Source organism: Erpetoichthys calabaricus, chromosome 17 (genome assembly GCF_900747795.2).
Source record: "Erpetoichthys calabaricus chromosome 17, fErpCal1.3, whole genome shotgun sequence".
NCBI lineage: Eukaryota > Metazoa > Chordata > Cladistia > Polypteriformes > Polypteridae > Erpetoichthys > Erpetoichthys calabaricus.
The window spans coordinates 29,893,405-29,920,402 of NC_041410.2; the positions used below are offsets into that span (position 1 = coordinate 29,893,405).

Consider the following 26,998-nt stretch of genomic DNA (forward strand, 5'->3'; position numbering starts at 1 on the left):
TGGAGCCATTTGTGTGCATTGATGGCTCTTTTGTAACACTGGATGAGAGGGACGGGTTAAATTATGAAGAGATGAATTCAGATTATTAAACACAGATTGAAAAGATATAATCCGAACAAGAAAACACCTAATGAGTGTCAAATGAGGCGAACCAGAATGTGCTCAAAAATACATCTGTCGAGATGAAATCATAAGGAGCTCCACATAAACAAAACCATAGAGTTAGGTTTTCCTGAATAATTTAATAAACCAAATGTGGTGTTGCCTGAGAAAAACTGTTTTTGGGAAAGTCCAAATGATGCACTCTTAGACATACGCTGTAATCCTGTTAAACAGTGCTAAATTAATTCAGAAGAGAATGGCATACTCATTTTTGGTCTTAGATGAAGTTTCACCTTTGCTGCCTGATGTGAACTGTAGTCTGAACGTTGCCAGTGTTATTGAGTTACCCTCCTCTCATTTTAATCCCTCTTCCTAATATGACATATAGTCTATATTTTAAGTTGAACAAATGTCAAGGCACATACATAATTTTGTAAAAATCACATTTTTCATGGTTAGCAAACAAAAAAACAAATAGCCAAACCAAAATGGCTTATGATTTTGTTTAAGTAGTAAAACACTTGAATGCTGGGAGCAAAAATCTGAAAAAGTGAGGCATCTCAGCTGGCTGTCGTGCAACTGTAGTAGCCTTACAATTAAAAGATTGAGGTTTGGCCAGAGATAAACAGCATGTGGTAGACGTGACCAATGATATGGGCATATAATGGACATATCTGGAACGTGGCATGACAACCGTGGTGTCTTTGATTTTCAGGGCTGGGCTCTAATCTCTTGTACCTTATGCCAATGAGACAGGATCTGGCTCCCTAAGAAGCTCTAATGGCAAAACACTGAATTCTTTTATGGATGGATGGCTGCAGTTATTTGATTTAATTATATGAGTAGTTGTATGGTTTGGAAGTCACAGGTCTGGAGTAGAGCAGTCTCATCTGGGAAGCTCCTGCCGATAAAAGCAAATGCTTGTCCAGTAAAGCCAAAGGAAAAATGAGCAGCTCAGTGGGGTCAGGTGAAGGTTATTTTAATCTCTAAGAGTAATACAATAATGGCTTCCTGTGTTTCGTATCAAATTGTTTAATGGCTTTTCATTTTGATGTTTCTTAAAAGGTATTTTTTTAATTAAATACATTGCTGTGCAATTATAGAATAAGTTTATGATTAAATCTTTTTTAGTACCATCTATTATAAACATTATTTTAAGGTTAATAAGTCAATTTTCCTGAACATGCTTATTTATTACATGGTCATAGGAAGTTAGAGCATATCATAATGGCATTGAGCAGAGATCAGTCACTGGGCACACAGCTACCCTGCATAGATTGGAGTCATCACTCAGCCAGACAGCATGGCTTCTCACTGTTGAGGGACAGACACAGACAAGCGAGGTCCTAGCCAATAAAAGAACTCGACTCCTCACTATACCACTCCATTACGCACCTTTTCAAATGTTCAGATTAATTTAAATGTTACTCCCTGCATTAAACTGAATGTGCATACATTTCTAAACGTGCCTAATCCAACTCCAAACCTTTTCAAGAAACAACCTGGACAGAGAGCATGGCACACACATAGACCTGCTGGGTCTGATTTAGAGTCTCCAGTCCAATCCAAATGCATCTTGGGGGCTGTGGAAGAAACACCCACACAGACAGTGGAAGAACATTCAAACTCCACATTGACAAAGACCAGGGCACGGGTTATGTGAAAAGTAACTACGCCCTATGAAATGTTGTGGACATGCTGTATCAAAATTTGATCTTCATTTAAACAGTATCTGCAGATACAGGTTATATAATACAAAAAAATAAAAATTTGACCTTACAATAATTTACTCAGTGAAAATGAAGGACTTCCGTAGATATGCACGTTTCCGTCTGTTGAAAAAAATAAATAGTCCTTAGGCTCTAATAGCTGATCTTACCCCTTCAAGTTAGCATTTCTATAATTGTCTAGGAGTCTTTGACCTCAACTGGCAGGTTTTTCCCAGTCCTCCATGCAGAATTCTTTCACCTGTGTGATGTTTAAGGAGATCTTGCATGCATAGCCTGTTTAAAATCTTCCACAGCATCTCAAAACAACTGAGATCCAGGCTCCGACTTGGCCATTCCAGAATCCTTCATGTTACATGGTCCAATTTTGGCTGAACTTCAGTTTTCTGACAAATGGCACCACATTATTCTCAGGTACCCCCTGGCACAATGAAGAAATAATAGTGGATTCTATGATGGTGAGCTTCCCCAGCCCTGATTCAGCAAGCAGCCCCAAAACCATAACATCTACACAATCATGCTTTAGAGGTTCTTCACTGTCAAATGTTTTCTTTGGTTTTCACCAAACATATCTTCAGATACTGTGGCCAGATAATTCTCTCTTTGCCTTGCCTGGCCGTACCACATTATTCTAGAAATCCAAATTTTAGTCTTCACCATGAACAGGTTCACCTTCCATGTAGTTCTAATTTGTGCAGCCTCTTTTCTAATGGTACACTCATGGACTTTAACATCGACAGTGGCAAGAGCTACCTGGAGGTCCCGTAATGAAATTCTGGGGGTCTGGGAGATTTCTTTCACCATCTTATTCTCTTCTTTTGGGCTGAACTTGCTGAGGCAGCCTGGCCCTGGACCAGTTGGCATTTGTATCAAATCTTCTCCACTTGTAGATGATTTTCTGGAGAGCAGAATGGTTGACTTCTAAATGTTTTTTGTGACTTTTTTAAATCCCAGACTCATAGGCGTTTGTAACTTTCTATCTGAAGGCCTCAGAGACCTCTTAGCAATGGGTGATTACACACTCGTCAAGAGCAAAGCAAAGTAAATATTTGAGGTTTCAATAAGCAAAAAAACACGGGACCAGACAAGACCCTCTCTAATGACCTGCTGATCTGGTGCCCCTAATTGTAATTTGAGGTATCTGAGGTAGTAATAAATGGATGGGTGGACTTACTGTTTCACTTGCAAAATTTGCATTATTTTTATTTATATTAAACAATTGACTACAAAATGTAATTCTGCCATTGTCAGTCAGTCAGTCATTGTCCACCCCACTATATAACACAGGGTCACGGGGGTCTGCTGGAGCCAATCCCAGCCAGCACAGGGCACAAGGTAGAAACAAAATCCCAGGCAGGGCACCAGCCCCACCACAGGGCACACACACACACAACACCAAGCACACACTAGGGACAATTTAGGATCGCCAATGCACCTAACCTGCATGTCTTTGGACTGTGGGAGGAAACCAAAGCACCCGGAGGAAACCCACACAGACACGGGAGAACATGCAAACCTCCACGTAGGGAGGACCCAGGAAGTGAACCCCGGGGTCCCTTACTGCGATGGCAGCAGTGCTACCACTGCACCACCAGTTATGGCATTGTGTTTGTTGTATTTATCACTCTTATCTGGACATATGTCTTTAAATGAGATCAAAATCCTGATCTGTCCACATATGTTAAAAAGAAAAAACGCTTCATGAGGTGTACTTAGTTTTTCACATGATTGCAGGCCCCTCAAGCAGCAGGGCTGACACTAACCACTGTACCTTGAGCAGTCCTGGTTATTGTCTTTTATAATTTAAACATTCACATACGCAGTTCAGCAGAGCACACACCATGACAGCAGATTAGATATGCAGCGCTCTCCGTTTTTTTCCTTTTTTCTCTCTTTTCCCCTGCTTGCCACGCCCCACTGCGCTCCTTTCAGCAGCGAAGTTCCTGTAGAGTTCAGCGGGAGAACCTCCCTGTGACACAATCATAAATGATCTCTTTCGCTGACCCGTGGTACTCCCTGCAATTACATACGAAAGCAACGTTTATGAGCTTTTTCGGGTTATAAATATGACAGTAAGATGGTACAATTAGGGGTTGGCGCCCTGCAGGGTCCTGTGTCAGCATGGCTGCCGGTCTTAAATCCCGGCGTCAGTGCGCGTACTTCGCTCGCTCCTGCGGTGTTCGCCTGGCTTTCCTGCTGCTGCTTTCTCAAAAACGCTTTCACTGCTGAAGCTGCCAGCACAAGCCTGACATGTCAGGACGCACGTCTGGGATGTGGAGATGCATCCATGTAGCCATAATTGCTACAAGTAACGCTGCATTGGCGCGCCGATTGTGTTAGAAAAGGAAAGCAGCAGATTAAAGGATTGCGCAGGCTCTGCCTGTTTTATTGCTCTGCTTCCGTGCGGGAAAGGCAGACATCAAGTAACTCAAGAGAAAGGACCTGTTTAAATTAGAAACTCAAATAATAAATCTGGGAAGACAAACGCTGTAAATCAGTCGATCAGTTTTTATATAGCGCGCTGCTTCAATGTCCATTCCTCCCTCACGTTCTGCACTCCACTGAGCAAATAATTGGGAACACCTTTGTACATGCAATGATACTCGTCAGCCAATCATGTTGCAGCAATTCCAATGCATAAAATCTGTAGATACCGGTCAGGAGCTACAGTAATGTTCACATCAAATTCAGAATGAGAAAAAAGTGATCTCAGTCATCTCTAGTGTGGTATGATTGTTGACTGTCAGAGGATAGGCTTGACTATTTCTGTGACTGCTGATCTCATGGGATTTTCCAGCACCAACAGTCTCTAGAGTTTACTCAGACAGGCGCAAAGAATAAGAAAACATCCAAGTGAATGGCAGTTTCTATTGATGAGAGGGGTGAGAGGAGAATGACCCAGGCCTGGTTTAATGTGACAGAAAGGCTGTGCTAACTCAGATCATCACAACTGTGGTGAAAAGAAAAGCATCTCAGAATACACAGCACAGCAAACCTTGAGACCGATATGCTACAACGGCTGAAGACTTTGTCGGGTTCCACTCCTATCAGCCAAAAACAGCAAAGCTGAGGATGCAGTGGGCACAGGCCCACCCAAAACTGGACAGCTGAAGAGTGGAAAACGTAGTCTGGTCTGATGAATCTCTGATTTCTGCTGAGGCACACAGATGGTAAGGTCAGAATTTGCCAACCAACAGAATGAATCCAAGCACCCAACCTCTGCCATGTGTCCAACAGTCCAGGCTGTATGGTGCTGGTGGATTCAATGGTGTGGGGAATGCTTTCTTGGCACAGTTTTGATGCACTAGTATCAATTACTTGAATTACACTGCCTATTTGAGTATTGTTACCACAATCATGACCACTATTTACCTGTCTTCAAAAGCAAAAGTCATCTCAACTGATTTCATGAAACATGAGAATGAGTTCAGTGTTCTTCAGTGACCTTCTCAGCCACCCAGATCTTAATCTAACAGAACACTTTTGGTATTGTGGCGCAGAATGGGAGATTCGCAGCATGAATGTGCAGCTGACAAATCTGCAGAAATTGCATATGCAATCAAATCAACACGGACCAGAATCTCAAAGGAATGTTCCCAACATCTTGTGGAATCCATGCCACGAAGAACCAAGGCTGTTTTCAGACCAAAAGGAGGCCCTGCTCAGTATTAGTATAGCGTTCCTAGTAATTTGCTCAGAGAGTGTACATCTGTTAGGTTAATTAAGTTGACCCCGTGTGTGGGATTATGAAACTATGTTGTGAGATGGAATGCCACCCCTTCCCAGGATTGATTCCTGTCTTACATCTGATGTCGCTGGGATAGGCACTGCCCTTGGAGATTGGGACCGAGATTGAAGATGCTCAAAATGGATGGCTTTTCATAGAGCACACCACTGTCAGAACATGAACACTGCATTCTTTAAAATAAAGGTGCCAAAGTGGTTCTTCAGAGTGACGCCACAGAGAAAACATGTTGGGTTCCCAAAAGAACTGTCCTCATGAAGACTCCATAAAGAATCTTTTGTTTATATACAGTATCTTACCTGGTGGGCGGCACGGTGGCGCAGTGGGTAGCGCTGCTGCCTCGCAGTTGGGTGATCTGGGGACCTGGGTTCGCTTCCCGGGTCCTCCCTGCGTGGAGTTTGCATGTTCTCCCCGTGTCTGCGTGGGTTTCCTCCAGGCGCTCCGGTTTCCTCCCACAGTCCAAAGACATGCAGGTTAGGTGGACTGGCGATTCTAAATTGGCCCTAGTGTGTGCTTGGTGTGTGGGTGTGTTTGTGTGTGTCCTGCGGTGGGTTGGCACCCTGCCCAGGATTGGTTCCTGTGTTGGCTGGGATTGGCTCCAGCAGACCCCCGTGACCCTGTGTTTGGGTTTAGCGGGTTGGAAAATGGATGGATGGATGGATCTTACCTGGTCCATAAATAACCATGGATAGATAGTAACAGATTTCTCTTGAGCTGTTCCTGCACAGTTGCCTACTGTAAATTAAAGATTTCTGTCTTGTTCACATATTAGGATCCTTTTTAAAGCACAGACGACCAATTTCATATGCAGAGAACTCTTCCAATAATGAAACGGTTCTTTGTCAAACAGTGGATCCACGAGGAACCACAGAAAAGTATCATTTTAGAACCGTTATATTGTGGAATTCAATCCAGAATGCTCGGATGCCCTCCAAGTTTATTATGGAGGGTTTGCATAATGACGCAGTCAAATTCTCCTCCAACTGCGCAGCGCTGTGCAGGTGTCCTGCCTACGAAGGAGAGCCATCTCCATAGCCCACAGATAGTCTTGATGCCTTTGCACGACATTTTCCTCAGCCCCGGAGGGATCGTTTCGACACGGCACGCACATACATTAGTGTCATGATTCCATTTCTGGAAAACACATTCAATAAACATCTGTTTAGCGACCAGCCAGATGCACCTTTGCCGTCGCCTCGCGCGGTCTGCCCAATTGAGAACCTGCGGTGTAGACAGGGAAGGAGGACTCCCCATAGCACACCTGTTCTGCCTTCTTTTATTCTACGAGCTCGAAAAAGTGAAATCTGTCTCGCTGAAATTGCTTTCCTGATCCAGCGGTCTGAAAAGCTCTTCTGCTGATAATAATTGCGGAGTGTGGAGCTGACTATTTTAGCAGCGTGGTTTCAGCATGTTAAGTGACAAAATAATTACATGTGCGGCTTAATGGCTTCTTTGAAAGAGCGAGCGGGCTGATTGCGGGAGTGTGAGCTCCATACTGATGCCCGGTGGTCCCGCTGCGGGACGTGGACGCGACTAAGCGGAAGATTTGAACCGATTGCAGCGTTGTAGCTCGCTTTAAATACCTGACGCATGCTGCAGACAGGGGCAGCTGCTGACCATGCCACTTGTGCTAATGATTTCTCCATTCAACCCTCTCGCAAATTGATTCGCTTTGGATGTGTGTACGGGTGTGCCCTGGAGATGGCCTGGCACCCCATCCGGGACTTGTGCCAATTCTGCACCAGATGCCCCCATGTCTAGTAATTTATCTGTCAAAATCGGTCTTTAAAAACAAGCTTATCGCACGTGAAAATCAATTCCTGCAAATAACCTAGTCAATCATTGTTAACCTCATATAGTGACTTTTGTGGTGATTATAGTTTCCAAGCGACTGGAACTGCAGTTGGACCGCCTCATAAATAAGATTACCAGATGTCCTCCTTTTAGCATCGTGTCATCAGTCCGGCAGACAGCTAAAAACCTGCAAACTGTGCGGCTTTTTAATGGTCTACCGTCTCCATTCTGCTAACGTGGCTTGAGTCCTTCCGATCATCGAGGGGGACTTCTTGTCTTTGTTTTTTTTTTTTTTTGTTTTTTTTTTATAAATATGAGCACGCTCTAATCTTCGTGGGGGACACCCAACCAATAGTAATGGTCTTTGATGTATGATTGGAAATGACAAAGTTGATCTCCGAGGGGGACCAACCTCCACTCGGACTTCGAAGTAACTCTCAAAGTGTAACGTCCTGCGACCTCGGAGGAGACCACGCTGCTCTTCATATTCATCGTCAAATAAGATCGCGCTCCGATCTCATAGGGGGAAAGAACTGCCCCTGCTCCGGAGTAAAACTTTCACTATGTTCTCCTTTGCTGCCTTCAGTGTCCTCCTTTGGCTACTCAAGTATCTGGCAACCCAATTCATAAACCATTTGGCACATTCCATAATAGAGAGATCACAAGAGCAAACTTTTTGTCCGCTCTACCCCAGCGTTTGAACCCCTGAAATCGGAGACTTTTGAAAACACTTTCTAGAGACGTGTGCTTCTTTAATAGTGAGAGACAATTAACGAATGATTCCCTCTTTTTTCCTTGAACGACTCTTTTCAGTGGTTTATGAAAATCGATTCAGTAGTACAGTACATAGTAGTAGTAGTAGTATCTATCTGCAATGCTAAAGCGCATGCGTGATGCTGTCGGCGTCTTTCATGTAGGTGATTAATGCGCATGTGTTAAGTGTCGCCCGGCTGTCGGCTGATTCTTGATTCTTTCCAGTTAAAACTAAATCATCATGGGTGAACGAGAGCTCTGTTACTGATGATTCTCTCATTCATCATTAAAGTACGGTACAGTAACAACACACTTATATTAGAATGTATTAATAGGTTGGTTTTTACAGTTCATTATTGGAAATGTTTTAAGCAGAATATTTAAGCATAATTGTAAAACTGATACGTTTATGTCCTTTTGCACAATGATCAGATTATTCACACAAAACTGAACCTAATTAAAATCTTTTTCTAATTTGTGACAATGATTTGCTTCCACGATGCACAAACCAGTGTTTTCTTCGTGCCCGGTCCCAAGCCCGGATAAATGGGGAGGGTTACTTGTATGCTTTGTGCACTGGAACAGGACAATGTCATATGAATTAATATCACGTTAATTATATAATTAATTATACACACAAGCATATACACAAAATAATGTACAAAACAATAAATTATGTATTTATGATGCGATTAGAGGGGAATATCTTCAGCTTCCCATATGTGTATTGTATTGTATTGTATTGTATTGACCCCCTTCTTTTGACACCCACTGCACGCCCAACCTACCTGGAAAGGGGTCTCTCTTTGAACTGCCTTTCCCCAGCTACATCTTATTCTCAGCAGGTTCTACTAAACCTGTGGGAAGTCTGTCCATCCCTCCATTTCCTCTGCTAGGGTCACAGCAGCTACAGTCTATTTGGGCAGCACTGAGTTCAAGCCTGGATGGGATACTGATAAATATTTATGTGAAAAGAATCAATAAAGACAGTCATCATAGTCAGAAGGCAGAGAGCGAGAAAAGCCATCACTCACTTGAGACGCTGACGCTTATTACTCAGCTGGCAGCAAAGCAATTCCACAAGAAAAGCCAGACTGCTACTGGAGAATACTGACACACAACATGCACTTTAAATCAGCAATAATGATGGCAAAAACCAATCATTTGTTCAAATCAGCTGAAAAATAAATGTGAAAAACTTGCAAAAAGGTGCTGAGACCTCAGGAGTGATTTATTGTAAGCCGATGACCCGCACGCTTCATACACAGGATCACAGCATTCTTCCCCCTTTTCTCTTCTCTGGTCCACTTTCTGTTTTTTTATGCCTGTCAGTGCCCGTGAGGCTGGCATGTAACCTTCCTATCAGGTTTTGTAGTTATACAATACAATCAGGAATTTTTTTTTTTTACAAAAAGCATAGTTAAGACTCGAGTTGTCGCTCTTTCTTTTGCACTTTATGATGCACCACATGGGAATTCTCACCAGTGGTCTTACTTTCCATAGGGAAGTCACCATCAAAAGTCTCACCTCTCCCACAGTTTGCTGTATGGCTCAGTTATACCTTAAATAATTTTGACTTCTGCAGCCCCCCAGTGCTGCTCTTCAAAACACTGACACTTGACAAATTGATTAGACCTCTAAGACTAGTTGTCCAGCCTCCATCACAAAATGCCTTTGGGCCATCCACTGGCCTCAGTCCTGCTGCTCCCTGCTGACACGTGGCGTTTCGACCAGAACTGACACACTCCATTCATATTCATCTCCCATCCCATCCAAGCCCCATATCTGCGCAAACACTAAAATTATTCCTGCCTATAATGTAAATCATAAGTGCACATCAGACCATGAGACCGAAAGTCCCAAGAGCCTCAAAGGCAAGAAAATAAGCCTGTGATATTGAAATGCTTTGATTGAACTGCAGGCTTATCTTGAGCTGTCACTGGCACCCCTGTAGGACTAAATGGAAGACTGTTAGGACTGTGACCAGCTCTGCTTTCTTTCAGCTTCTCTCATTGATCATGATATCAATTGTACTTAGTCATGCTTTTGTCATCTCTCGGCTAGATTATTGTAATACTCCCCTCTTTGGTACTTGAAGAGACTACAACACTTACAGAATTCTACAGCCAGAATTTGAACACTCAGTAAACATTGGGAATGCATAACCACTTCACTGATTTCCTTGCACTGGCTGCCAGTTAAATATTGGTCTCTTACAAGATTCTTCTGTTAACATACAGTATAAGACTCTTCATGCCAGTGGTCCTATCTATATTTTAAACATACTATAAAGCCCTGTCCCAATTTGCAGTCAACTGATGTGGAATTTTGCGCTGTCCCACAAACTAAATGCAAGTCAATGGGTGATCGATTACAGAACTTTATGTCTTTAGATAGTCTTCCTTAGTTGCTGCTTTTATATTAAACGTGCCTTTTTAAGCAAGCTTTTATGTGGTGAGTGTTTTTGTAATGTTTACTGCCTTTTTATCGTTTTGTCATCTTAATTGTCTTACTTTTATGTTTTTCATTTACCGTATATACTCGCGTTTAAGTTCTCCCGCGGATAAGTCAGGGCTTGATTTTTTTATTTTTGTTGTTCTTTATTTCGCCTTATACAATTTTTTGTATTAGGAACTTGTTAGTTTTCGCATACCCCTTGGGGTCAGAGCGCAGGGTCAGCCATAGTACAGCGCCCCTGGAGCAATTACAGGTTAAGGGTCTTGCTCAAGGGCCCAGCAGAGTAGAATCTCTTTTGGCAGTGACGGGGATTCGAACGGGCAACCTTCGGGATACCAGCACAGATCTTAGCCTCAGAGCCACCACTCTGCCTATACTGTATAATTACCGTATAATTTCCAGTATTTTATAATGTTGGTCGTATAAGTTGAATGCTGAAAACCCACGCTATTGGTCCAAGAGATTACAATATGCTAATGCCCACCTGAGAGAGTAACCACAGAGCACACAGCCTTTTATTTCTATGTATTGTGCCTACGTGACCACACGGTAAAACCCAAACTATTCCGAAGCGACGTTTGCACTGTTTTGTGTTTTTTGCATCTCACACCCTCATACACCTTTATCGTAAGAGCATCCCTTATCTACGATGGATTGTTTGATCAGAAGAAAATATGAAGTTGGTTTTACATTAAGAGTCATCAAAGTGGCAAAAGAAATTGGCAAGTGCGCTGCTGCAACAAAATTCAATGTGTCTGAGAAACTGGTGCGAGATTGGAGAAGGCAAGAAGATGTAAAAAAAATTAATTAATTAAGTGTCGTATTTTTGAACGGGTGAATAAGTTGAGGTCTGATTTTATGACCAATTTTTCGGGTTTCAAGACCCGACTTATATGCGAGTATATACGGTAAGTTATTTGTAACTAGTGTCCTTAAGTGTATTTATTTGTTTATCATATGGTCATATAAGTCATTCTTTTAATGTCCTGCTTTATACAAAGGGGCTTAGGTTTGTTATTTTAGTATGGATTTTACTAGAGATTTCAGTTGCTTTTAGTATAGTGCAGTGAGGCCATGCCACATACCTGGGCCACCATTTGTACTAGTTGGGGTGGAGTGTGGATCCCCCCCATGTGAGGAGGTGTGTGATGAGAGGGGTTTGTGGAGTGTGCATTTTAAATAAATAACCAGGAGTCCCAGAGCATGCAGGCTCGAGGTGGGTGTACATGGGAATGTGCTCACGCCTCTCCGAGGTTGATTGGGGTGCTTGGCTGATTGTGTATCCACATACAAATGTAAGCAGAGTGGTCAAATGCTTCATTCAAATCTCAGAGCTGATGATGACAGCATTGCTCCTGACTGGTGCTATAAAAGAAGCCTGCACTGTGAAATCAGGGGGGGCAATAGAAAGAGAAAAAAGGATGGTTAGGAGGACAGTTGAAAGGTGAACAGTTGTGAGAAAGCCAGATGGCAGAAGCCTCAAGCACAGAGGTCAGGGCGATTGTGCTTCACAGCAAAGTGAATGGCGCCCCAAAGGGTGTCCCTGATGAACAGTGTAGGAACAAAGATCACGAAAGAACTTCCCATGTAGTACTGCACTGGAGTATGGAATGACGGAGATCTGGCTGTGTGCGTCCCAAAGGATGACAGTCGATGCAGGTGGATGGGAGTTAGGTGAGGTGGTCCTAGGTGTTGACATCTCTGCCAGTTAGAAGACGTGCTGGGGTGCGCTGGGGAGACGTGGGTTGAAAGACATGTTGGGCTGACTGAGGAATAACTTGATTTGGGGATGGTTTTGTCTGGATTTCAAATGACTGTTTTATTTAGATTTCAGAAATGTTGCTTTTATCCTGCAGAATGTGCACTGGATTTTTATGGATTATTTATTTATTGAGAATACACTGCACTTTAGGACACTGTTTGTTTTAAGTAAAAGCACTAAGCACTTGCACCTACCTCTTACTGACTGTATGTACCTCTGATGTTTGCATTTGCTCAGCTCATCCTAGGGCAGCGTTTCTCAACCTTTAAGTATTTGCCACCCGAGTTTTCATAACAGTTTTAATTGTGCCCCTCCTAAGGTTTTTTTGAAAGGAGCCACTTATGCCAATTTGTTCTTTTTCAATTAATGATATATCATAGATGCATATTTTATTATACCTACTTAACTTTTATCAAAATTTATCTAACTCTATATCTATTTTTCTAGTATCAGAATGTAGTTTAGGTTAATTTGTTTTGGTTTCAATAGATGTATTTTTCATATTTTTGATTCTTGTTTTCTTTTTTTCACATCTTCGCACCCCCCTTTTTGTTACTTTGCGCCCCCCTAGGGGGACCCGCCCCACAGTTTGAGAACCACTGTCCTAAGGTATGTTATGGAAGGTATGTTATGGCTCTCAGAATCTGCCAAGGAGTATGGGGCTAACCTGGACCATCATGGAGAGACTGATAGATAGATATGTAATAAACTAAACAACAGATGAATAGAGAGACAAACATTTAAACCTGCACTCTGACCCCCAAAAGATCATGCAAAAAGACAATTAACCCTTGAAGATTAAAGTATATCAAATCAAGAAGATCAAACCAAAAAAAACACCTGATTATATAGATAGATATGAAAATCACTATTTAGATAGCACAATATGATATATATATATATATATATATATATATATATATATACAGTGCATCTGGAAAGTATTCACAGCGCATCACTTTTTCCACATTTTGTTATGTTACAGTCTTATTACAAAATGGATTAAATTCATTTTTTTCCTCAGAATTCTACACACAACACCCCATAATGACAACGTGAAAAAAGTTTACTTGAGGTTTTTGAAAATTTATTAAAAATAAATAAAACTGAGAAATTCCATGTACGTAAGTATTCACAGCCTTTGCTCAATACTTTGTCGATGCACCTTTGGCAGCAATTACAGCCTCAAGTCTTTTTGAATATGATGCCACAAGCTTGGCACACCTATCCTTGGCCAGTTTCGCCCATTCCTTTTTGCAGCACCTCTCAAGCTCCATCAGGTTGGATGGGAAGTGTCGGTGCACAGCCATTTTAAGATCTCTCCAGAGATGTTGAATCGGATTCAAGTCTGGGCTCTGGCTGGGCCACTCAGGGTCATTCACAGAGTTGTCCTGAAGCCACTCCTTTGATATCTTGACTGTGTGCTTAGGGTCGTTGTCCTGCTAAAAGACCAACCGTCGCCCCAGTCTTAGGTCAAGAGCGCTCTGGAGCAGGTTTTCATCCAGGATGTCTCTGCAGTCATCTTTCCCTTTATCCTGACTAGTCTCCCAGTTCCTGCCACTGAAAAACATCCCCACAGCATGATGCTGCCACCACCATGCTTCACTGTAGGGATGGTGCCAGGTTTCTTCCAAACGTGACGCCTGGCATTCACACCAAAGAGTTCAATCTTTGTCTCATCAGACCAGAGAATTTTCTTTCTCATGGTCTGAGAGTCCTTCAGGTGCCTTTTGGCAAACTCCAGGCGGGCTGCCATGTGCCTATTACTAAGGAGTGGTTTCCGTCTGGCCACTCTACCATACAGGCCTGATTGGTGGATTGCTGCAGAGATGGTTGTTCTTCTGGAAGGTTCTCCTCTCTCCACAGATGACCTCTGGAGCTCTGGCAGAGTGATCATTAGGTTCTTGGTCACCTCCCTGACTAAGGCCCTTCTCCCCCGATCGCTCAGTTTAGATGGCCGGCCAGCTCTACGAAGAGTCCTGGTGGTTTCAAACTTCTTCCACTTATGGATGATGGAGGCCACTGTGCTCATTGGGACCTTCAAAGCAGCAGAAATTTTTCTGTAACCTTCCTCAGATTTGTGCCTCGAGACAATCCTGTCTCGGAAGTCTACAGACAATTCCTTTGACTTCATGCTTGGTTTGTGCTCTGACATGAACTCTCAGTTGTGGGACCTTATATAGACAGTTGTGTGCCTTTCCAAATCATGTCCAATCAACTGAATTTACCACAAGGTGGACTCCAATTAAGCTGCAGAAACATCTCAAGGACGATCAGGGGAAACAGGATGCACCTGAGCTCAATTTTGAGCTTCATGGCAAAGGCTGTGAATACTTATGTACATGTGCTTTCTCAATGTTTTTATTTTTAATAAATTTGCAAAAATCTCAAGTAAACTTTTTTCACATTGTCATTATGAGGTGTTGTGTGTAGAATTCTGAGGGAAAAAATGAATTTAATCCATTTTGGAATAAGGCTGTAACATAATAAAATGTGAAAAAAGTGATGCGCTGTGAATACTTTCTGGATGCACTGTATATATATATGAAAGCCAGTTGGTAGATAAATAGCTAACATGCCAATTTCATACAAACAGCTCTCCAGGACACTTGGGCTATGGGCTGGCAGTGCTGACATTTGTGCCATCCAGCAGTGTAAAACATGAATTGGTCAATGTAGTGAGTTTGTTCAGCGATGTTCAAAAGCATATGTCTTTATTCTTTTATTCTGATTTTTAAATTGGAATATGTGGGTGTTGGGATGGCATAGTGCTGTTTCCCAGCTCTGTGGACACATCTCTTTGGATTTGGGACATTCTCCCTGTGTTTATGGGTTTTCTCCTATTTCTTCCATTTCCTTCCTTCCAAATTCCAAAGATGAGTTAATGATTATCTTGTATTTACTCCAGTATGTATGAATTGCTTGCTCTTGCCTTGCATTCAGTGGTATTGGAATGAACTCTGACATTTCACAACTCTGTATTGGAAAAAGCAGCTTCTGAAAATGGATGGATGAATATTTTGTCATTTACTCACCTACACATCACTGATGCCACTGATGTAGACTCATAGGCCGACAATGAAGTAACGTACAAGTATACAGGTATCTGAGCTCATTAAACTCTTTGGCTCTAATTTCCAGATATGGTCCTGAATGTGGCAGACAGCAGAACCAAGGAGCTTCTTGCCAGTTACCGTCTTCCTGTGCGCCTACTCCACCCTTTCTATCACTATCACTTGGAGCTTGTGCAGGTGAGTATGAAATAGAGATTAAAATTCACATGCTGTTACTTTGTGGCTTCCATGAATGTATGTGACGTGTACTGACTGGCCACAAATTCGTTCCTGGCCTCTGTTGGCCTGTATTGTTGTGCCAAGGAGGCACCTTTCAAAAATGTTGGTTAAAGATGGTACTCCTAAAACAACACATAAAACAGACAGGTCCTTGTTTTCATCAAGAATTTGATTATTCACTTAGAAATATATTTGTGGCTACTGTATATACTCATGTTTAAGTTCTCCCATGGATAAGTCGGGGCTTTATTTTACCGTATAATTTCCGGTATTTTATTATGTTGGTCGTATAAATCGAATGCGGAAAACTCATGCTATTAGTCCAAGAGATTATAATATGCTAATGCCCACCTGAGAGAGTGACCACAGAGCACACTGCCTTTCTTTTCTATGTATTGTGCCTACGTGACCACACGGTAATACCTGAACTCTTCCGAAGTGACGTTTGCACTGTTTTGTATTTTTTGTATCTTACACCCTCAAACACTTTTATCTTAAGAGCATCCCTTATCTACAATGGAGCGTTTGATCAGAAGAAAATATGAAGCTGATTTTAAATTAAAAGTCATTGAAATGGCGAAAATAATTGGTAACTTCGCTGCTGTAACACAATTCGATGTGTTTGAGAAACTGGTGCGAGATTGGAGGAGGAAAGAAGAGGTAAAAAAAAAAAATTAAGTGTTGCATTTTTGAACGGGCGTAGTATAATTGGGGTCTGCTTTTAGTATGATCGACTTTTCGGGTTTCAAGACCCGAGTATATACGGTAATCACTGTGAATCCAGAATGACTCACAGGTAGTAAGGGAGGAGGGTAAATTCCACCCTTACCACTAACCTCATTTTTGGAGCCTGCAAGTTGCTTTAACTTTTGCTCTTATTCATTTACCTTTTTACAATTAAATTGTATTCTTGTCTACTTTGTAAACCAACCTTCTGATGATATGCTCTGTGAAGTACACCATATAATAATGAAAGAGTGAATGATTTTTATTTCATTAGTGATTTACAATGGACACTCCAGTCTCTCTTATTATTTGCTTTAAAGACATGAACTTATCTGGTTAAATGACCACAGGCATTGAGTGGTGTTTGCTTATATACTGTAAGCAGGACTGGCTGTATTAATTAGAAAAAACGAGGTAATTGCCCAGACGGTAAATTTGGTGGGGATGTTATTGTTTTAAAACAATACAATTTCTGAGTTATTTATGAACGCTTGGTCTCAACACAAGGGGGATCAGGATGTTCGGGGTGCGCAGCCATGGGCCATGATGTGATGGGGCCTTTTCACCAACCATGCTTGTTTAAATGATCAAGTATCCACGAGTCAAAGTGACCAAGTATTGGACCAGAACAAAAGTGAGAATTGCTGCTCTGCATTAAAAGACCCCGATATCCTCATGCCTCATTGTTAAAAGTACGATCAGCTATCTTTTAAGGAGCCTAAGTCACCCAGGGTCCTGTGAATCTCTTAATCTGGGTTTATGTTAAAATCTGATGACCGAAATGAGGCAAATTCCCAGTGGTCTTCCAAATCCCAGCTTCACTTTACATGTAACATTCTCACTTCTTTATTTTCTTCCGATGCAGGTTTCTAGTTTTAGTTTTTTTTTTTCATGGATGTCAAACTCGGGAGGTAGGGGCAATGATCATAGGCTATCAGCATTGATAATTAATCCAAAAAATAACAAGAAGAACAACAATAATAATAACAAACTGACAAAGCACAGAATATGCAATAAAAAATTATTATAATTTTATAAAATTAAATGATCAAACAACAAATAGATGCAACTGTTGAATGTGTTGCTAAATGCTCATTTAATTCAAAGTATCTCCCAAAATGGGCTCATTCAAACTTTATTTTGTCATCATTGTTCAAAAGCATCTCTGATATTCTCTTCTGGCATGCTAAAAAATTCTCCATAGTCCGTCTCTCATTAGAATGAACTCTCTGAGGTCATGCGTTGATTGGATAGTTATACTGCAGTATTTGCATCATTAGAGAGGATACAGTAAGTAGAAATCATGAATAAATATTTCAGCAATAATCATTAAACTTCATTTTTTTAAATTTATAATTATATTATGCAAATTATTTCGGGTAACATAATGAAATGTAATGTTGCCAAAGATTATAACTAGATTGTCACCATCATCATAAGCTCACCTGTTAGGCTGATGGTTTAAATAGAGAGCTACAGAATATAATCATTGTTTAAGTGGTAATTTCATTATTTGATAGTGTCTATTCTTTTCTTCTTTAGAGAAAAATTAAATACAAAAAAATTAAATAAATAAAGTGCTCACCAGTTCTCATGTTACTTCTAAAATGTCACCCCCTCAAGTGTGTATTTTCCTGAGACCAGTCTTGTAAACAGGACCGTTGCTATAAGTAATCAAATGTCTCCTTCTATATTCTCAGCTTGTAAAATTTTTTATATCCAAACTCTCCATACCTTGTATTCCCCATTCCTGGCTCCCTTCTTGTCTCTCCCAGGTTTCTTTGTAGATTGTCCTGGATGTGATGATTTCACTCAAAGCTAAGGGGTGGTTGGGTGTAATTTACAGCTTCACCTAAGGCATCAAAAATGGTAGAGTGGGCCCAAGCTTATGAGGACAGCCTGTTTGTCAAGGGCAGTCCTATAGTTAGTCTGGGCCTTGTGAACACAATTGGGGAGGATTTTTAGATAAACTGTGCAGGGTCTGTAACCTCTGACGCAGCATTAAACAAACAGTTGTACTTTTTCCCTAAACCAAGCCAAGAAACAGGTGAGATCAGGTCTGCTAACACAGATAGCTGCTGACCTTTTAATGTTCTAATAGGGCCCTATGAATGCTGGGTCACTACCCCTTCTCTGATAATAACAGAAAGAATCCTTCAAACAGTCTGTCAAACCTACAGTGGGGTACTGAAAAGTATTTCAGACCCCCTTCAATTTTTCACTCTTTGTCATATTGCAGCCATTTTGCTAAAATCATTTAAATTAATTTTTTCCCTCATTAATGTATACACAGCACCCCCATATTGACAGACAAAAAAAGAATTTTTGAAATTGTTGCAGATTTATTAAAAAAGAAAAACTGAATATCACATGGTCCTAAGTATTCAGACCCCTTTGCTCAGTATTTAGTAGAAGCACCCTTTTGGAGCTAATACAGCCATGAGTCTTCTTGGTAAAGATGCAACAAGTTTTTCACACCTGGATTTGGGGATCCTCTGCCATTCTCCCTTGCAGATCCTCTCCAGTTCTGTCAGGTTGGATGGTAAACGTTGGTGGACAGCCATTTGTAGGTCTCTCCAGAGATGCTCAATTGGGTTTAAGTCAGGGCTCTGGCTGGGCCATTCAAGAACAGTCACAGAGTTGTTGTGAAGCCACTCCTTCATTATTTTAGCTGTGTGCTTAGGGGTCATTGTCTTGTTGGAAGGTAAACCTTCGGCCATTTCTGAGGTCCTTAGCACTCTGGAGAAGGTTTTTGTCCAGGATATCCCTGTACTTGGCCGCATTCATCTTTCCCTCGATTGCAACCAGGTCGTCCTGTCCCTGCAGCTGAAAAACACCCCCACAGCATGATGCTGCCATCGCCATGCTTCACTGTGGGGACCGTATTGGACAAGTGATGAGCAGTGCCATGGTTGTCTCCACACATACCTCAGTGCAAGACACATGACAGCCCGAATGGAGTTTGCTAAAAGACACCTGAAGGACTCTGAGATGGTGAGCAATAGATTCTCTGTCTGATGAGACCAAGACAGAACTTTTTGGCCTTATAATTCTAAGCGGTATGTGTGGAGACAACCCAGGCACTGCTATCACTTGTCCAATACAGTCCCCACAGTGAAGCATGGCGGAGGGCAGGAGCATACATGCTGTTGAGGGTGTTTTTTCAGCTGCAGGGACAGGACGACTGGTTACAATCGAGGGAAAAGATGAATGCGGCCAAGTACAGGGATATCCTGGACAAAAACCTTCTCCAAGAGTGCTAAGGACCATCAGAACTGGGCCGAAGGTTTACCTTCCAACAAGACAATGACCCTAAGCACACAGCTAAAAATAACGAAGGAGTGGACTTCACAACAACTCTGTGACTGTTCTTGAATGGCCCAGCCAGAACCCTGACTTTAAACCCAATTGAGCATCTCTGGAGAGACTACAAATGGCTGTCCACCAATATTTACCATCCAACCTGACAGACACTGGAGAGGATCTGCATAGGAGGAATGGCAGAGGATCCCAAATCCAAGGTGTGAAAAACTTGTTGCATCTTTCCCAAGAAGACTCATGGCTGTATTAGCTCAAAAGGGTAGCTTCTACTAAATACTGAGCAAAGGGTCTGAAATACTTAGGACCATGTGATATTTCAGTTTTTCTTTTTTTAATAAATCATGCAACAATTTCAAAAAATTCTTTTTTTTTTGTCTGTCAATATGGGGTGCCTGTGTATACATTTAAATGAGGGAAAAAATTAATTTAAATGATTTAGCAAATGGCTGCAATATGACAAAGAGTGAAAAATTGAAGGGGTCTGAATACTTTCCGTACCCACTCCCCACGTATTAGATCATATTAAAAAAATACCAAACAAGCAAAATCAATGCAAATGTTGCCCTTGAAATATTAATCCATCCATCTCTTTTACAAACCTAATTATTTCAAGAGAAACCCCTCTAAGAGTAGGCAGCATCAAGGTCGCAGACTAACTTGCACTACTCACACAATTTGGGATGCCATTTATCCAACCCAGCAAGTGCTTGTGGTGTGAGAAGGAAACTGGAGCAACCAGAGGAAAACCAAACAAACACAAAGTGTGCAGACTCCGTACAAATAGGTGTCAGGTGAGACTAACCAATGTGCCTCTTTACCACCCCACTTGTAAGTGCTCACCGTTAATTGCTTTCCTTTTCTAATGGCTCCAAAAAATCCAATACATATTCATGGCTGTCTGCCTGAGGCTTGTCTTTGCACCCTTGGCTTTGTCATTTGAGCAGGAGGTCTGAGCTTTAAAATCCTTTTTTTTAAAGAAGCCATCAGTCATCACTCCAAGATTTCAGATTTGGTTGTTGTATGGCTGCCATCAACACTGCCACCATGCCACCCAATCTACTGTGCTTTGATGAGATTTTAAGTTTTGTGTGATGTGTGGCCAGGAGGTGAAAATGAAAGCTGCCTTCTAGAAGACATGGTGGAGGATGAACAAATGATGAAATTGAGGAGGCTGACAGACTGTGGGACCTGTCAGTTTTTCACAGTGTTATGAATGAAACGCAACATACAGCTGCTCCTCAGTAGTGGGTTCTGTCTGTAAATGAGGACCCCCTGAAGGGTCAATCCACACATCTGATAAAACTATATAAGGAAAAACTCAATGCAATTTTGCAATCACACCTCCACCATTAAGAGTATGTGTGTGTGAGTGCCACATGCATGAGCTCTTTAAGAAAAACAGAAAGCTAACATGAAGCGCCTGAATTTCCATCTCTGATGCTGGATCGTCAAGCGCGTGATCCCCACACAGCGTGGAGCTACAATAATGCTTGGATGTGCCCGTAAGGCAGCCTGATTCATCAAAGGGCCTTTTCAAACTGTACCGCCAGTCATGCATAATCAGGAAAGCGCAATGCTAAAAGAGCCTTGTCTCAGTCTGAAGAGGTCAAGGTTGTGCTAGCGGAAAGCGCTCTCATTTAAGGGCTGTTTCGCCAGCTTATTGGGGATTAGAAAAGACGATTACACGTCTAACTGAGCATTCGCCTTTGCCTCTCTGATATTGCCAAAATGTGAATCTATCGACTGAATAAGTTCACTCATGACTAATGTTATAGACACTTTATATAGCATCTTGTACAGTGATCAGAAACAACTTAGACAGCTTTGCAGTAGCTAGTGTGGCTCTCAGTAAAATCAGACATTTAGGAATGAATCGTAATGGTGGGTGGTCTGCACACCTGAGAGTCTGCAACTGTGCCAGAAGGGCCTGGCAAAGCCCTACAAAGGTGAGAGGATCATGCTTTGAAAACCATGATGTGTGGCGTCATAATAGTACAAAATGATGGGTATTGCCAGATAGCCACAATAAATATCCAGGTGGGATTAGAGGCAGGGATATCAAATATAAGGGCAAAGAGAGATGTGTGGCCAGGGAAGAACGCCAAAGCTGGAGGGCAGTGGAAAGAATACAGGGCAATAGTGAAGGACTTTGTTGAATGGTGCAAACTGAGCCATCTGCAGCTCAACATCAATAAGACAAAGGAGATCATCATAGATATCAGGAGGGCCAAGCCCACTATCCCTCAGGTTCTCGTCGATGGCGAAGATGTTCAGGTGGTGAGAATATATAAGCATCTTAGGGTGCATCTGAACGATAAGCTTCAGTGGAGAACCAGTACAGAGGCTTTATACAAGAAGGGCCACAGTCAACCTCTACTTCCTGGGGAGGATGAGGTTGTTTGGTGTATGCAGGCCAGTCTGACATATTTTCTACCATTCTGTAGTGGCCACTGCCATCTTCTGTGTAGTATTGTGCTAGGGCAGGGGTGGGCAATGTTGGTCCTGGAGAGCCACAGTGGCTGCAGGTTTTTGTTTCAACCCTGTTTCTTTATGAGACGTCAATTATTGCTGATGAAGCACTTATTCCTTAAGTGACATTTTGAGGCTTCATTTTTGTGGTCTTGTTTGTTAAGGATGAGATTGGCAAGTATTGGTTTCTAATTAAGCAGTTGGGTTGGAATGAAAACCTGTAGCCGACATTGCCCACCCCTGTGCTAGGGCAATTGCAGCTGATGCCAGCAAACTAAACAAAATAATTAAAAACACTTGTTCTAGGTTAGAATTGCAGATGATACCAAGCTAGGTGGATTTGCAGATAATGCAGAATTTCGTCGAACTGGGACAGCATACAGGCTTGGGCATATTTGTGGCAGATGAAATTTAATGTCAGTAAATGTAAATAATTGCATGTAGGGTGTAGGATGCATAATGGGAGGTCTAAAATTTGAAAGTTCTGCTTATGAGATGGACCACGGAGTCATAGTGGACTCATCACTCTCAACATCCAGGCAGTGTTCAGAGGCCATTAAGAAGGCCAATAGAAGGTTAGCTTATATCAGCGGTTCTCAAACTTTGGGGTTTGAGAAGTAACAAAAAAGGGGGCATGAATGTTGCCATATGTGTCGTAATTTCGCTATTCGTAGGAAAATTTTAAACTTGTAGCGGTGTATCGGCAGCAAAAAATATAGGAATAAATTTTATTAGGGTTTCAAACAACATTAGGGGGGCACGATTAAAACTGTTATGAAAACTCGGGTCGCAAATACTTAAAGGTTGAGAAAAGCTGGCTTATGTAACATGATGTGTGGAATAAAAGTCAAAGGAGATTATGTTTAAGCTTTATTATAACACACTAGTGAAGTCTCACCTGGAGCACTGCTTGCTAGTTTGGTCTCTAAGCTGCAAAAAAGACATAGCAGAACTGTAAAAAAGTCCAAAGTAGAGCGAGTAGACTGTTTCCAGGACTGCAAAAGATGAGTTAGGAAGAAAGAGTAAGGGACTTGAACCTTTCAATTCAAACAAACAGCTTAAGTGGTGGCATGACTGAAGTGTTTAAAATTCAGAAAGGAATTAGAAGAGTGAAGCGAGACTGTTACTTTAAACAGAAGGGACACAGCTTGTTAAGAGTAAATTTCATAAAAACATTACAAAGTTTTTCTTCACATAGAGAACCATATTTACATAGAATAAGTGACCAGGTAGTGTGGTACACAGGAGGACTTTAGGGATATTCAAATCTCAACATGATGTTATTTTGGACAATTTAGTCAAATGGAATGAATAAGTCTGTTGGGCTGAATGGGCCATTCTCATTACAATTAATAATATTCTAGTACTCTAATATGGGAATTAAATGGATAGGATTGGTAGGCCTTGATGAGCAAAATGGCCTGTTCTCATCAAAATGTTTCTAATGCCCTAATGTCTGTCCAGTGAATTGTGTTGGGCTCACTAGAGAAAGTGGTAGAACTAAGGTCACTCAGCAAGCTGCTTACTTTTCTGGACAATAACCCTCATCCTCTGTATGTGGTCTTGGCTAAACAGAGGAGCACCTTCAGTAACAGTTGAGAAAACTACATTTGTCCAAGGAGCAACATGTAAGGTCATGCCTTTCCTTAGCCACTAGGCTCAATAATGAAAAACCCCACGGTCAAAGTCATTTTGTCTTATTTAATGCCCAGCACACATAAGAGACAATAGTGCTATATGCAATATACTGTGGCAATGACTGACATATTGCATAATATTAACACTGTGAGATTATAACTGATATGGCTATGTGCAGTTGTTATCACTTTACACTAGTACTCTAAATACCTAAACTTTGTTAATACCTTTATAAATACTCATCATTCCTGTTATATGTACACTGCATTTGTGCCTTAGTGTCTACTACTATAACTGCAATCTACTTCAGGATTAATTCTATCTATCTATCTATCTATCTATCTATCTATCTATCTATCTATCTATCTATCTATCTATCTATCTATCTATCTATCTATCTATCTATCTATCTATCTATCTATCTATCTATCTATCTATCTATCTATCTATCTATCTATCTATCTATCTATCTATCTATGTGCATGGCATGTTTCACAATTCTGATGCGTCCGTCCGTCAGCCTGTTTTTAAGCGGCCTGAGGGAAGGCCAATGATCTGAAAACATGTGTGATTATACTGTAGGTCCTTGGGTAAAGCTACAACATCCATTGAACTTTTTACTAGTTTTGTTGGCACTGGATCTAGGGAACTAGTAGTGGTCTTCATTTTAGAAATTAAAGTTAAGACTTCCTGCACAGTTACAGGATTAAAATTACTGAAGTGCTTAATGCAATGTGAGACAGGGTCTGCTAAGCTAGTATTTGGTTTGTACTGTGATGCTGAGATCTGGGATCTTATATTTTTAATTTTCTCATTGAAGAAGTTCATAAAGTGTGTACTGCTAATATCTGTTGGTATTTTGCACTTTAGATCTGAATTTCCATTTGTTAGTTTAGCCACTGTTCTAAACAGTACCCGAGGATTTTTGTTCTTGCTATCTATTATTGTAGAATAGTATTCTGAGCGAGCTTTAAAGAGAGCTTTTTTATATTTTTTAATACTCTCTGACCATGCAATTTGAAAGACATGTAGCTTTGTTGTTCTCCATCTGCGCTCCAGTTTTTGACACTCTAATTTAAGAGCTTGAGTGTTTTCATTAAACCAGGGAGAGTGTGTGCTTTGATCACTTTTGTTTAAGGGGAGCCACTGCATCTAGAGCATCTCTCAAGGTCAAATTATAATGTGATGTTAACTGATCTAAATGGTTTTCCACAATTACACTAGACTTACTCAAAGTATCTATAAACTTACTCAAAGTATCTATCTATCTATCTATCTATCTATCTATCTATCTATCTATCTATCTATCTATCTATCTATCTATCTATCTATCTATCTATCTATCTATCTATCTATCTATCTATCTATCTATCTATCTATCTATCTATCTATCTATCTATCTATCTATCTATCTATCTATCTATCTATCTATCAGTGTGCGTGGCATGTTTCACAATTCTGATGCATCCGTCCGTCAGCCTGTTTTTAAGAGGCTTGAGGGAAGGCCAATGATCAGAAAACATGTGCGATGATACTGTAGGTCCTTGGGTAAAGCTAACAGAAAAATATTAATTTTGTTATAATTACATTTTCTTGCAGAGGACCTTCAGAACTCAATTTTTGTTTGTCTACCTATAGAGTAGAGAATGCAGGAAAGAATAAGAAGCGGGGAAACAAATTACATGAATGGAAAAAATGAGAATGTAGCCTGGGGGCTGCGCTGAGCCTTCCACCAATATCTTGATAATAGTAATGCCGTATCTGTGCTCAAAAGCCCACCTGACGTTTTTACCACTATGACAAGCTACTGAGATTAATATATTATCTGCAGGCTTAACTGCAGTGGGCTTCTGGCTATTTTTATAAAGTTCTAGGCACCCAATCATAAAGCGCCTTCATGAGAAATTCCCTCCAGTGACACCCACAGAATAACAAACTCAACAAGAAGGACGTGTTTCTTTCAGAACATGTCAATATTCATAAGTAACGCGTGTCACATTTCACACGGCTGTCGATAGACAACACATTCATTTGTTCACCCCCTAAACTGCTTGATGGCACACGTTTGCTTTGAAATGTTCCCTCAGCTGTTTCTCAGTATTTATTTTCATTTGAAGAGGTAACAGCTCCACACCCTGACTACAGTCTCATAGTAAAATAGCTCAAAGATTGTCTATGTAGGATACATTTTCATAAAAGTAGCCTTAGTGTTTTTTAGATCTAATTCTACTTCTGTTTTTCACAGATATGCATAGTCAAGGTTGCAATTATTATTAATGGAGGGCGTCCTCCCCCATTGTGCCACCCAAGCGCTCTTTAAAATGGTTAATGAATGCATTTATTTGGTGTTTTTTACAATAACTGCCGACTTAGCATGTCTCATATGTGCAAAATATTAACAAGATGCAAATCCAAACATTCAAGTGTGCAAGATGCACTCTTAAAGTGGTTTATTTATACTATATACATAAAAAATCAATAGTTATTTCGTGTGCAAAAAGCTCTTTCTCATCTTGTTCCATCTTTCCACATCACTGCACCCCTGTTGTTAGTGTGCTTCAGGGGCTTTGCTTTGGTCTGCCTCTGTAGCCTAATGCAAACGTGGCTCAGGCGGCAGGGCCGATGAATTATTTATCAGCCAGCCGGTCTCCTGATTGTGCTCGGCAGCTCATGCTGTTTCTACAAGCATCACACTCCTACTGCGGATGAAAACTAGTGTGAGAATAATCAAAAGGGTGGCGCTCAGTGAAAGTGGAAAAATCTAACTTTCTGGGAGTGATCATCCATGTGGTGGGATAAGGTTATTTCAGGGTCAAATTTAACTGGGATGCCATTTGCAAGAATTGTTCACTGTTACATAATCATTCGCTGTGGAAGACAAGCTTTGTGCGATGAGTGCAGTGGCCTTCCTACTAGTATCAATGGCTCACTGTCTTCCATGTTTAAGTGTGGCCAGGTAAGTAAGAAATGGATTGAAAAGACTGAGGATGTCAGTTCAAAACCTACCACTCACTCACTCCATGACCTGAAGGGACAACTAATGATGGTTCTGTCTTATTATACACATAAGATGCTTTGGCAAGATGTTCACCATGAGAGACGTTATATACAATAAAGTTAGGTAAATTACCTTAGACTGTAATGGCTGAGGCAATAAATTGGAAACTATAACAAAACCATCTGCACTTATATCACATTGGATTCTGAATTA

At 41.1% G+C, this 26,998-nt stretch overlaps 1 protein-coding gene across 2 annotated transcripts in view; it reads left to right on the forward strand.

Moving 5' to 3' along the window:
- Positions 1 to 26,998, forward strand: part of ccdc33 (coiled-coil domain containing 33) — a 309,934-nt gene that overhangs the window by 120,000 nt on the left and 162,936 nt on the right. For both annotated transcript variants that reach the window (XM_051920613.1, XM_051920615.1), the window contains exon 9: positions 15,482 to 15,591. In XM_051920613.1, coding sequence (XP_051776573.1) covers positions 15,482 to 15,591 — 110 coding nt within the window. The remainder of the gene's footprint in view (positions 1 to 15,481; positions 15,592 to 26,998) is intronic.